General features: G+C 34.8%; 1 protein-coding gene across 2 annotated transcripts; it reads right to left on the minus strand.

Moving 5' to 3' along the window:
• Nucleotides 1-4,692: 4,692 nt before the first annotated feature.
• On the minus strand, nt 4,693-11,612 carry LOC132303771 (uncharacterized). Of its 2 annotated transcripts, none has more exons than XM_059801187.1 (8): nt 11,460-11,612; nt 11,155-11,364; nt 10,353-10,413; nt 10,183-10,225; nt 9,485-9,562; nt 9,289-9,361; nt 5,375-5,414; nt 4,693-5,077 (listed from the first exon to the last, which is right to left on the minus strand). In XM_059801187.1, the coding sequence occupies exons 1-8, from the start codon at nt 11,490-11,492 to the stop codon at nt 5,037-5,039; spliced, it is 579 nt and encodes a 192-aa protein (XP_059657170.1). In that variant the 5' UTR covers nt 11,493-11,612; the 3' UTR covers nt 4,693-5,036. The 2 variants fall into 2 exon arrangements, with proteins under 2 accessions (XP_059657170.1, XP_059657169.1); XM_059801186.1 differs by having other exon boundaries at nt 4,693-5,051; nt 11,460-11,608.
• Between the last annotated feature and the right edge of the window lie 2,898 nt (nt 11,613-14,510).

A 14,510-nucleotide genomic window follows, 5' to 3' on the forward strand; every position in this document is an offset into this window, starting at 1 on the left:
TTTTATGAATTTAGAGTAATGTTCTTTCATTTATAGTAAATTTTATGACATTTATTTATCGAAAAAGAAAGTTTTATGATATTCAAACCATAAAATGGTACCAACCATTATAGTCTTGGATAAGTGGGGTGTGTGATTGTATTTCTTGTTATGATTTTAAATATATATATAGTTTTTAATAATTTTTTTTATATATAAAAAAATTTATACTAATTAAATACACGATAAAATTTTTATTTTCCTTTCCATCGTTTCAATTTAACCAAGTAGGGTTTTATGAAAGATAAAGAAATATTTCATTAGTTTGGTAGAGATGAGTCAAAAAAAAAAAAAAAAAAAAAAAAGGAAGGAAGAAGAAGAAGAAGAAGATGAATGAGTCATCTTTTTTTCTCCCTAAATTTTCATCTCTCTAAATACAAACGAAAGAAAAAAGAACCAAATTACTTTTGCCCATATATGTACCTTGTGTCAATAGTTTGCCATAAATGTGTTTTTTTTAATCGAAAAAAGTGTATGAAATTGGGTTCTCATATTACTTGCATTCTCTGTTTTATTTTGATTTTTAAAAACAGAACAGAGCACCTAGTGAAAAAACCAAATCCATTTGGATTCAATGAATAACTCGCTCCCAATTCGTCCCTATATCCAACTTTTGATGAACCCTCACTTGATGTCGTAACTTGATATACTAATTGGTCGCTTATTTCCTCTAAAAACTTTTGGAATGTCTTTTAAAATATATAATTATTTTTAAAAATATCATTTAAATATATTTATTTCTTATTTTATAACACAATTAACAAGTTATTTAGTTGGTAGATGGTGACTAGGAATTTCCATTTTGGTCTTTGGATCCAAGAGGTTACAAGATCAAAGCGATCTAGGCCGTCCATCATTGGTACTGGCAGATGAAGCTATCTTGACCGTCAAACGTGGAAAAATGGTTGATCTTAGAATTTTTTCTTTTTTTTTTTTTTTTAGCATGAAAATGATAACATATGATTTCAAAGGCACAAAGGCCGATGGCAATACAGAAGCAAAAAGCCAAGCCAGAAAAGGCATACAAATTATGAAGCTAAGCAATAAAATGAAGAACAGACTCCAGATCTGTAGAGAAAACAGAGCCTAACACTTTGCAACGAAACCACCATGGGAGAAATGTAGCAAACTGGAGTAACCCAAAGGTCAGGCTATCATCAAGGCAACAACTCCAAAGTTACAGCCACAAGGCGCTCTAACACCCAAGAAACCCCGCACAAGAGCAAATCAAGGAGAAAAAGATTAAATCTAGACAAGAGAAAACCAAAACCGACCTAGACCGGAGATCTAGTCGGAAAAAACAACAGATCCACCCATGTGATCCGAAAACGAACCCAACATGAACAGATCTAGTCGAACAAAACAAAAATGGTGTAAAGAACGCATTTATTGAAACATGCTGAGTTAGATTAATGGCCATATTTAAACACACCTCAATTCAAAACACTATAAAAGGGCTTGGAGTGAGCCTATTACAGATGTGAGAAGTAACAGACTTAAGAAAAAGTCTAAGAAAAGGAGAAATTCGGTGAAATACTGATGAGGATTCCGGCGACAAGTTCGGGTTCCGATCAATGTCCAATGAAGTTTTCGGCCAACAAATCTAGATTCCGGTGAGGTACCGGCAGATATTTCAATGAAATTTCGATGAAGTTCCAGGAAGACTCCGACGAAGGTTCTAACCTTCCCGTCTGAATTCCGATAATGCTGCCAATTTAATATTCCAATTGCATTTAGGAGAGATTTCAACTATCTTCAAAAAACAATTACGAGCCTTTAAGCCTTAATTTGAAATTATATTAAATATTTTTATTTATATTTTTGGAATATTTTTATTTATCACCTATTTATATTTAGGTGATTAGCTCTATTATATGAGATATATTGTCATTTTTGTGATCAAATTCCAACACAAACCCCAAGTGTCCACCCATCACAGGCTCTATGCTTGTCTATGTGAGATCTCATATCCGAGTTGAACAAATAATAAAGAGTTATATGCACACATACTTAACAACAATAGTGTTTTGTGGATAATTTGGTTGCACTCTAAATTTAATTTTCAATTTAGACACATGGTGTTGGTTGATTGGAGGAAAAGATATTAATTAAGCCACATGTCATTAGTTGATTGAAGAAGAGAGGTGTCCTTTTTGTGATAATAATTTAATATTGTTTTCTTAAAAGACTCTTATATAAAATTGGAGTCTTAAGTCAATAAATTGTCAAGGTCAGTTTTATTCAACAAGTACGATTCATTTAGATAAGTTTAAGACAAAAGACAAAAGACAAAAGGTGGATAAGATTGAGACAAAAGAAGTTTTTTTGTTAATTCAAATATATTATTTGAATTTGAAAAGGAAACTGTCGATTACTGAAAATAACGGCTGCTCCATACATCTATAAATAGCACCATAGGCCTTGTGCAAATGGTCCCCGACCACAACAGATTTCCTATTTTCTGCAATTTCTGTTCTTACTGTATTTTCTTACAATGTAATTTTATTTGTACTTCTCTTTTTCCATAGGAATAGTGTTAGAATAGAACTCTTATTCTTGTACTTTTGTATAAGACTACTTCTTATTAAATAAAGTGGACGTTTGGATCTCGTATCTCCTCCATTTTCTTTTTATAAGTTGTTCTTGGATTAGATGGACGCTTGGACAATTTGTTTTGTCTCCTCCGTTTATTCCAAAATCTAGAATTGAAGAACGTTTAAACAATTTTTGTTGTTCCCTTCTTCAAGTTCTAGCCCTTACTGTCGAAAGTCCTCTTTATTGAGGCGTTGAAGAACCTGAAGGAAGGGTCATCCTTGCCTTCCAGCAGCCGCCTAATTCACTAAGGGCCGATTTCATATTCGGTCAGCACCAAAAATAGTTTAACTATCCAACCTCTTGGGTTGAAAAACTCTGGCATGCCCCTAAAAAAAAGAGCCAAACAATTTGGCACGCCCGGTGAGACCCTGGAAGTGTCTAAATTCAACCTATATCTATGCCATTTACTCGATATCAATCGCAAAATTTGCCTGAGAAACAGCCTCAACATTAGGAATAAGAGGCTGAAATCGAAATCAATCAACAGCCAAATAATCAGATGTTGGTTGAGAATATTAACAATTTAGTGCAACAGATGGAAATTTCCAGCCGTACCTTTCATGGAGCACTAGAGCCAATCCATAACACATTGGCTAATTTAAGTAACTCTTTAACCGTTCTAGCAACAAGGTTTGATCAACACCTTATGACACGGTCAAATACTACAGATACTTTGTTGAATGCACAACAAGAAGTTCCAGCGCCTGTTGGGGTTCAACAGAATTACTACCAACAACAGCGGCAAGGGTTTTAATTCCTTCTGCAGCCGTTGCATGGACAATATCAACCCCATGCTAATCAATTGTAGACTAATCAGTCGCAACATCAGACGCCAGCTAAGTACCAACTAATCGGATGGGCCAATCAGAATGTGAATTGGCCACCACTTAATACGATTTATCAACACCAACCGCAGGCATGTTAAACCCAAGAGGGGCGAGATAATGTTAATGCTGGTTTTAATTTTCCAACGCCTCAGCCTCAGGCGTCGTATGTGCCTTAGCCTCAGATGTCGTACGTGCATCAGCCTCAGGCACCTTATATGCATCAGCCTCAAGCACAACAGCCAAACCATCAACCCCTTATGGTTGATAGAGATCAATTGGCTAATTTAATTCAAGAAACTTATGAACCATCCCATGGAAGAGTTGGTCGCCTTACATATAGGAAGCCATATCCGGGTTATATAGACCGATATGCGTTTCCAAAAGGCTATAAAGTTCCCGATTTCGTTACCTTTTCGGGAGAAGACTCCACTTCGACCATAGAACATATTAGTCGGTTTACCATTCAATGTGGTGAGGCTGGAACAAATGAATTTAAAAAATTAAGGCTATTTGTTAATTGATTAAAGGAACCGCATTTTCTTGGTATATAAGTTTACCGGCAAATTCGGTCTATACTTGGCAACAATTAGAAGAAATGTTTCATACCCAATTTTATAGGACTAAACCAAAAGTATCGATGGCTGACATATCTAGGCTGTACCAAATGCCTGGAGAGACAGCTGAAGCCTTTATTGATAGGTTTAAAAGGGCGAAACACAAATGTCAAGTAGCCCTTCCATAAACTGAATATGTGAGTCTAACCTTAAATGGTTTAGACTTTGAATTACGAAGGAAATTTGAGAGAATGCAATTTTGGGACTTGTTTCAACTAGCCTCTAGAGCTACAAGATATGAAAAGATCCTAAAAGAAGAACAAGATAGAAGGAATGCCTCTAGGGGTACCTATTACAGGGACCCAAACTATGAAATTCGTGTGACAGAGGCGTCAAATAATAATTATGTCAAATATCCTACTTATGAGATTCATTTGACAAAAGTTGATATTGTGCAATAGTGATGTGGACTCCCAGAAAGATAGTGAACCATATTGTTGACAAGGAGTGACTCAGTATGGGAGCAATCTGATTGATTGTACTGATTTACTGAAATTTTGTTGAATTGCCTAATTTATGCTGTGTCTCATTGTACCCTATAGAAAAGTTTATCTTCATGTCCTGTTGATCAGCGGAAGTATAGTGACCCAAAACCATAAAACACTAGGAAGAGCAAGTTTCCAATTGCAGTTGCTGATGATTTATTCCAGAGATGAGAAAGAAACATGGATTAAAATATTTTCTTCAAATACGACTTTAAAGTACGCCTTTCATATTCCTCCTGTTCTACGGGGAAAGAAAAAAAAAAAGGGAGATGCTAACTAGTTACCTGACAAACTGGTGTAGTATCTTGGAAGATGTCAAACAAGTTCTTTGACTCTAGTCCATTACACATGTTCAAGGAATGAAGTCTCTCCCATAAGAAGTGACAAAATTACAGCATGCTTCGAAAATTTAGTCACACAGGTCTACCATACTCGACACCTTCAGAGTAAGCGCAGTTTCCCGGTTATTGAATCCACTATCGCCTTATTCCCTGCTCAATAATAGCAATAGGAAAAACTGCAAATCAGAAGGCATTTGATGTTAAATGTCACTCTGCGAAGCTATAAACACTGAAAAGGCTGGCGATTTGGATTCAAAAACCATATGAGAAATGGTAGTTAGTTTAACAAACTGCCAACAATACTAAGGGGGACTACCCAACTGCTCAAGAGCCAATAAGACCACAAGAGGCTTTCTGTCCTCAGGGAGGCACCAATGGGAGTTTGGAAGTTGAGGGATTTTTTTATTATTATTTCTTTGTTTTGGCAATTTGCCCACAATAATATAGTGAAGTTGGATTGAAAAGAAGCATACCAGGTCCAATCGCAAGAACTGTCTTTGACCCAGACAAAACCTGAATGGAACCAAAAAAGTTGTGTAAATGTGATTGCAGAATTCATAATGGAAAATTAGAAAGCAGAATTCATAATGGAAAATTAGAAAGCAGAATCTCAAGGTAGAAACAATCCCTTAAATGCAAATTGTGAACCAGAATACTAGATGCTTGTTGCACGCTTCACTTTCAATTGCCAAATGGAGATGACATAAATTTATTTTTCTGATGCAGCTGAATACAAAATAATTTTCTTGTATGCCATCTAAAAGGGTATTAGAAAGAGTCGTTATCAATAGTGTGGAATCTTAAGAGGGCTGCACTGGATACACTCCTGACTTCTGGCATTACACAAAATGGCTATTCTCAGACTTTAACTCACGTTCTCAAACTTGGACATGCACTTTTACCACTAAAACAAAGAATAATCTACATTTGTAGCCAACTAGCCATTACTGAAGTCACTTATATCATAGTTCTCCATATCGAGTCGTAATGGACTCACATGAAACTCGACCAAGTCTCCTCCGAATCCCTAAGGAATTAGTCGAGTCAGCACATCAAATAGCGTCCAAGGTTGATAAATTTCACAACCGCGATAACCGATTCAATTACGTAATACCCGATATGGCCTTGTGTACACATGGGCGTCTACGCTTTCGAAAAATGACTTATATGGATATATATATTATATGGATTCTATAAATAAGCTAATTTTAGATCTACTTTATTTTCATTTTCCATATTAATTGGTTCCAACAATGATTGCGAGAACCACCAGCAATGGAGCCCGAGTGGTACTTCAAAGTTCACCAATATATGATTGTTGGGGTTCTATTCAATAAAAGTGATGTTAAAAGATGTAAAAAAAATTTTAATGATAACCAATTAGAAGAAAAACTCTAATTGTGAGTGACACACCCACAAATTTAAATGCAGAAGAATCTAGTTCCATACTTAAATTCAGTGCATGTCTTAAATCCAAAATCCACAACCATCCACAACGATATTAATAAAACCACATTGCCAACCAATAACGTCATTAATCCATAAACAGTCACAATAAAAGCAATCCCAACTAGTAAAATTCAACACTAGTTACATGTAATTCTTACTTCATGAGTCACTTATGCTAGATATAACTGAAATAACTAAAATAAATAAATAAATAAACTAATTAAATTCCTCTCTATCATGTGTCTCCGTTAACATGTGCTCAACCAACGAGTACCTAAAAGAGATTGGTAAAGGGTAAGCTCACAAGCTTATTAAGAATAGTGCTGCTCAACGCAATCACTGCTCAACAACTTTCCCTAACATTATATTTTTATACATAAAAACAATTCACATTAGCAATTTTATGCTCATCTCAGCATCACCTAATTAAGTTCTCATTGATTAACCATATACAAATATGTAATTTAATATCTTATTAATTATAATAACTGATACCAATTCCACACAAGTTACATTAACTTGATCTCAACACATTTGTTAGTTAATAAACTTGATTAACATTTATTAAATTTCGATGTATTAATCATGAGCCCCGAACTCCAATAAATCAAAGCGGATTATTGGTTTATTTACCGGGGAAAAAAAAAAATCAAAGAGGATTACTCTCAAAGCCACAAGTAAAATATCAAATACTCCTATACTCTAAAAAAGCGTGCATCGCAAAATCGCGGACAACCAAAAACACGTGGCTCGGTTCGTACATCTCGTCACCCAAATGGTCCCAAACCACGTCCACATCAAAAGAACATGCTCAACCCAAATGGTCATATCAGAATCATCAATGAAGGGTAGTCCACTGCCAAAAAGGAAGTTCAAGACCCATAAATTCAAACCTGTGAGAGTACGATATTTAGAAAGCTTTGTTAACATCAAATCAAGATCCTGGTAAAATTTCACAACATAAATCTTCACTGTTAATTTGTAATCTCCAATTATGCGTATTAAAGAATTAACTTTTTCGGGTTTTTACCAAATTAAAACACAATGCTCTTCTAAATTCGAAAATCTTACCACATTTTGGTTCATTATTATATTATGATTTTTCAGAGATTCGGTAAAGTTTTGAAGCTTTTTAATATTTTTCTCTAATTTCTCCTAATTTTTTATCAATAACAAATTAATTAATAATATATTTGTAATCGATAGGACCCCAGGGTGGGGCCAACGGGTTGGGATAAACTAGTGGTCCTTTCCGACGGCCAAGCCGCTGCCCCATGACGCCGCATTGTTCTCACACACCGACGGCGAGAATGGGTATGTGCAGCCAGACCAAAAATGAGTCTTCTTCTTCACCTTTCATGATCAAAAACCCTATTCCACCATTGCCAACCTAATTCGAGCTTTCTTTCCCAATTTCAACACCCAATCAAATCCAAATTCAAATTTTAAACTAAGAATCATCACTAAACTTCTCATTCCGATCCTAATACTCAAAATTTTCTTTGATTTTTTTCACTGTTACAAGTCTTTATAATCCTTTAATTAGGGTTTGAATCAATTCACATTTACAAATGTAAATATACTTATAAAGGTGAAGATCCAATTCTAATATCATTCTACATAACATGGATTTTAACATTATAAGCCAGAATCAACAGTACACCTTTATCGTCATTCCTAAATCATGTATGCATAAATAAATAGACACACACACGTCACACAACCAACTTCATGTTGATAACAATAGAGCCCAACAATTTTGAGAACAAGAGTTGAAGATATTCAGTAGCAATCAATATTCAAACATATAACCATGTACAAGTTCAATAGGCTTCACACATATAGATATATAACCACGAAAAATTAAAATAACTATAATTATCATATGCAAATTGCTTATACTAATTTAAAATCAGATTAGATGAGTTACAATCATGAATATAAGTGTAAGGTAAATTCAACTTGTTTGGATTTGTTTTATGAATCGAATGTTTTCTGGTCTTAGTTCTCACTTTTCAAACGTTCCTTCTCTTTTTGTCAACTGTGTTTTTTTTATTTCAACAAAGAGTTTCCAACCCAACGTCCATGAGTCATACCGTAGTGTAAATAATCAGTTGTGTGATACTAAGTTCAGTTTTTTAGGAAGTCGTGTGAACGTGATCGTATATGTATAGACAAATATTTTAACCATTATAACGCGGAGAGACAAGACAGTAGGGTGGTTAAAGATATTTTCAATGTTTATTTAAATTTCAAAGCTAAAATATTATCCCTCTTATCTAATAAAACAAATTTATAGATATAGGCATACATGATCTATCAAAATATTTATCTGATACTGTTATTACATATTTTCGGCTATTATATTGAGGGTTGGATTTGTTTAAGACTTGCTTTCTGGTATCAAATACTTGGCAAATCCAGTCGTATGGCTACAAATTTTGGACAAGATGGCAGCCTTGTGCCTCTCTTCTCATGAGTTTTGACATTATAATCATCATCATCCTTTACCCTTATCCCATATGAATGGAGTTGGACACGTGACTTCTCGTATTCCATTTTGTACTACAATTTACAAGTCATGTATCCTATAATATTTATTTTTATAAAATCATATATAATTACTTCATCTCATGTTAGTTTGGGTCGGTCTCTTTATTTGTTACCTTCAATGCAAAGTAATATTTCTTTTCTTACCAGTGCATCAAAAGGTCTACATTGTATATGTCCATATCACTTAAGTAATCTTTGATCTTGAATGGTTAGAATTTTGACATTATAGGCATTATTTTTAATATTATCACTTCTGCAAACCAAGCTTTCCCTCAAACTAGAACTGCTAGGCAAAAACACTTCATGTTGTCTAGACTCCGGACACACTAAGATATTATCTACTTCAAGATGACCTTATCAATTCCATACATTACAAAATGTATACCTGAGTGCGTCCCGCATCAGCAACAACAAAAGTCGGAAGGCCAACGCCCTCAGCTGTTTCCTTCAGCCTATTCCTGATATAGTGCCAAGAGTGAAACACGTGCATCAATAAACAAATGGACACTTCTGAAATATAGAAGATGCTTATTGTAGCAAAATTAAGTGAGAAATAACTCACACTGAAATCACCTGCTTACATTTCTTGCTGGTTCTTGCATGTGACGACTATTTTGGGTTGCCCACATAGCTCCCATTGTCTCAAAATGGACCGCTGGCTGCAAAATATACAACTTATACTGTCACTGAAATATTAGACTCATTGTAACAATAGTAACGATGTAGATGATAAAAAATAAGCGTCTAAGCAGCTATCTGGACACGCTACTACTTACTTCAGAGTATATTGCAATGATATATGCACTTATTGTTGTTTGGCTTAAGACTAGAATATATAAAAGCTATTTGGAAGCTCATTAATTGTCTCTAAAGGAGAAAAATCCAGGCTATCAAGACATGTCAAAGGACACATTTTTAAGTGAATTATGTAATCAGAACTTAATAAATTATAGGAATCATGATTAGATGGAACTCTCAGTGTTCTTTCTGAAGCTACCTACTCTCCAAGATGATGAAGGTGCATAAATGGCAAAACAAAAATGTGAAGATTAAAGAATCCCAGCTTACGTAAAGTACACCAAGAAATAAAATAATGAGCTCCTTCCAGAAATATTATATACTCCGTACTTGTTTAAACATGTGAACTATTTTGTATTTATCTACTTTAACAAATATTATCAAAACAAGCAAGAAAAGGGGATTAGGAAAAAAATTCAGGGACATGACTAACAAATGTAACACATATCTAGCAATAGTATAGGAAGTCACTCATATATACCTTTGCAGCAGCATCATTTCAGCGTACATGCCGGTGGCAGCATCTGCAAGTTTAAAATAGAAATCTTTAATCAAGTAATAAACAAAGGAACCAATAATTAGTTACAAGAGTAATAAAAGTGCAATGAAAGACAAAGCTATGATATCAATAAAAAGTTTAAGGTATCTTACGAGCACATTGAGATGCAATCTTTCCTGTACCCATCTTGAGGTCTTGCCTAACTATCAAAACCTGCCAATAAAACAGAAAAAACAGAAAAGTAAGTGGTTTTCACAATCAAAGTGAAACCAGCTACACCTCTACCCCATGTGATGCATTGATGTAACACAGGTGTTTGGAAAGCTTACGCTCCATTGTCAAATTTGTATGCGATAATTACAACTGACAACTATTTAGAATCAATGGAAAAAAGAAAAAGAAAAAAACTTCAATTGAATTCCCTTGCTCAAAAGCAAAAAGAAAAAATAAAATAAAATAAATTTGGGGGGGGGGGGGGGGGGGGAGGGAGTATTCATCATATAATTTTAGTTCACATACATCATGATTATTTGAGGGTTTTTTTTATAAATAAATAAGACTAATTTCAAAATCCCATGAGGCCCACTATTGCAACAACAAGGGGAAATTTAATTTTTGGATTTACCCATAACAATTAAAGATACTCCACTATATTTTGTATCCAATTTCTGATATCTAACCTATGAATTGATAGCACCCATTTTCTCCACAGGCCACACCATGAAAAAATGGATGTCAAATTAAGCAAATTCTCCTAACAAACCCCTAATTTTACTGCGTACAACAATAAAAAATAAAAAATAAAAAAAAAAAAACCCACATAACAATTTCGTATTCTAAATCAAATCATTGATAAAAAAAAAAACATTCTAATATCACATTAATATAGAAAAAAAGAATCGGACTTTTCAAGGGGCAAAAAAAAAAAGAAAGCGGAGTAAATAAGAACTAGACCATTTTAAGCTCTTCATCATTGTCATTTGAGACCGCCCTTTGTTCCTGGTGAGGCTTGCCCAGTATGCGAGTGTTGTTCCTCTTTGTAGTATTTTTGGCGGGTTTCGATAAATCGAGGAACAACCCAAAAATGAAACCAATTATGAGACCTGGAATGAAGTTCTCTGGCTTGAAGCTCACTGCAAACAATTCTCTTCCTTGTTTCTGCTCCTGTTGTACAGTTGAGAAAATATTGCAAATCAGAAACAGAAAATAATAATAATAATAATAAATAAATAAACCATGAACAGAGAGAGATAAGATACCTTCTTTGAAGGCTGAGAAGGGTTTCTAAACATTAGGTCTGGTTGTTGAATGACAAGGAAAAGTTTCTACCCAGTGATGGCTAACGGTGGCTGACAGAAATATATCATTTTGTTAGTATTATATTTTCAAGGGTAAAGTGCAAAAAACCGCCTCGAGCTATGGAGTTTTTGCAATTAATCCCCAGAACTGTAAGAAACTCTCATAAACTTTTAATTTGTTATAATTTACCCACTCAGGCCACCGGAAAGGAAAAAGACGAAACTACCCTTCTAATATTCTTATAATATCAAACCAACCAATAATAGCTGATATTTATGTATTTTATAATAATATATAATTAATATGTAATGGCTTCTAATTGTGCTTTGGCTTCCTCAAATTTGGTGTCTAATCTAGCTCCGGTGAGCTCTCTTCGCGACATTGCCGGCGAACCAACCTGACTCAAAGACCCACATGACTCATAGACCTAATCAGCAAGATAATCAAGTGCATAATCAATCTAGGTCTTGCTTACGGTGGTGGTGGTGTTGCGAAGCAGAGGAAGGCTAAACCAGATAAGGCATAGAAATTGACGAAATTGGTGAAATTGGTGAAATGGGTTTGGGAAAATGATGGCCGAGCTTCTTCATAACAGCCCATCACTGGAATCAACCGTCTCCACCGGCCGAGCACACCGCCGTCCGTGTTTTGAGCACCGCCGCAACCTCACCGTCAAGCTTCGCCTCATCCGCCGACCTCTCCAAACCCTAACCTCAATGGGTCTCGCCGATTCCTCCACAGCCAAACTCGTCACAGCCAAGCGACATCTCCAAACCCTAACCTAAGTGGGTCTCGTCGATTTCTCCACAGCCCAAACTCGTCATAGCCAAGCGACATCTCCAAACCCTAACCTCAGTTGGTCTTGCCGGAATATTTGTTTGGCCGGTAAGTTCAGTTACAGCGCTGCCAACCTTTTTGTTCGTCGCCGGTGAGGTTCATTCCAAGTCGCATATGCTCACCGTTGAATCTTTGCTTCCCCGCTGTTTCGAGCTCACCGTAAGCCCTCTTTACTGCCTTATTGGGCATCCTCACGATCTCGCTGACATTCTCGCCGTCACTGTGGTCGTCGATCCATTTTTGGTGGCTCATTCATACCGTCCTCTCCACTGTGCTTACTGGAGTCATTTCGTCAAGCTCGCTGCCATCGTCGGCCACACCCAGCTAGCTTGCTCATCGGTAAATCCTTGTGCCACCGTCCTCTGTCCTCGCCAGCGCCGTTTCTGGGTTCGTCGGTAGCACAACGAGAAATTTAGTTAAAAGCCGTGTTTGACTTTGTTGTTAATTAAGGGTATTCTTGTCCTTTCATGCTTCTAAGGGCAATATGGTCTTTTAAAATATTTCAATAGATTTTAACGGCCAATTCTCACCGGATGTTGGCCGGATGAGGTGATCTGCAATTTTTTTCATAGTTCAGGGGATTTTCTGCAATTTTGATAGTTCAGGGGGTTAGTTGCAAATTTTCCCAAAGTTCAGGGGTTTTTTTGCACTTTACCCTATTTTCAATGAATGGGCTGTGTGTTTGTTATATTTCTATTGGGCCCACAGTTTGAACAGAGACAGTTGAATGCTAGGCCCAAAACCCATATCACAGCACACACAATGATAGTGTTAATGTAGCTAAGAATATTTAGTAGAAAAGATTATGATTTATATTCATCAACGTAACAATAAAGTGGGTGTGAAATACTTTTTAGGATATTATGAGGGGGTGTACCATGTACATGGAGTTATTTTGTCACTTCATATATATAATAAAAATAATGTGTGATGCGTGTGTACAAAATTGAAATGTTAATATTATTCAATATATATGAGTATGTGAATGTGTGTGCGTTATTTATTAATGATTTATTTATTTATTTTAATCATTGACAAAAAAAAATTTACACACCCACTTTGTCCTTTTGAGGTCTCCAACCCTTACTATTTTTTTTTAAGAGATAGAAGAATTATCACTAGACCACAAAACTCTTTATAAAAATAAAAAAATAGACTTATAAACAAATTGAAAAAAAATCATAATAAGAAAACATTATGCAAGACATACAAATAAGTAATGTTATATAAGTAGACTATTTAAATCGACTAAAAACATAATCACCTAATATATTTATTTTTTTCTCTTATTCCAGTGATTAAGTTGAAATTTTAATCATTTTTATTTTTTATTTTTGTCAAAAGTTAAAACTAACACTACCCATACCAACAACACGATCCTAATTAATGGAATTCGAAATCTCAACCCTCGAAATATATATATATATATATATATATCTTATCATTTAAACTAGAGATCTATTATCTATTGGTCAAAGTTAGCCACAAATGTACTGTGGGTTCGGAGGGGGCAGTCCCCACTAAAATTTTTTATTATTACATTTTACATAGTTAAATTTATATTTTTTTGTATTTATACCCATAAAATTTTAAAATTACTCCTATTAAAATTATGAAAAAAAAAACCATCTATATAAATTTTTTCTCCCTTGTATGAATTTATAGATTATGGTGAAAGTTATTTTACTCTACGCCTTGTTGGTTATAAATTTGATTCCACCTTGTTTAGTTCAGTCTTTGGCTATCGAGTAACATTTCATTTTTCTCTTTATTTTTTTCACGATTTTTTTGTAACATTCCTTGTACAGTTATATGTATGTATCGTAATCCATGCATGTAATAATTCTTCAAATTCAGAGAAAGAATATGAGAATCAACATTCAATTTAATAATATTCACGATGGTGTTACATTCAATTTATAGAGTAATATCTAACTAAAATAGGTAACTAAATATACAATAATCGGGAAACTAATTACCTACCAATTAGCCCTAAATTAAAGAGAAAATAATTCAATTCTACAGCTGTACAATAGGTGAAATCTCAACATTCCCCCTCAAGTTGGTCCATAGATGTCACACATGCCCAACTTGTCTAAAAATTTTGAAAACACTTGATTTGAGACTGCTTTGGTGAGAATGTCAGCTAGTTGATCCTCAGATCAAATATTAGG

This window comes from Cornus florida, unplaced genomic scaffold (genome assembly GCF_030987335.1).
Source record: "Cornus florida cultivar Cherokee Brave unplaced genomic scaffold, ASM3098733v1 CherokeeBrave_3.0.0_Hap2_Chr04, whole genome shotgun sequence".
In the NCBI taxonomy this organism is placed as follows: domain Eukaryota; kingdom Viridiplantae; phylum Streptophyta; class Magnoliopsida; order Cornales; family Cornaceae; genus Cornus; species Cornus florida.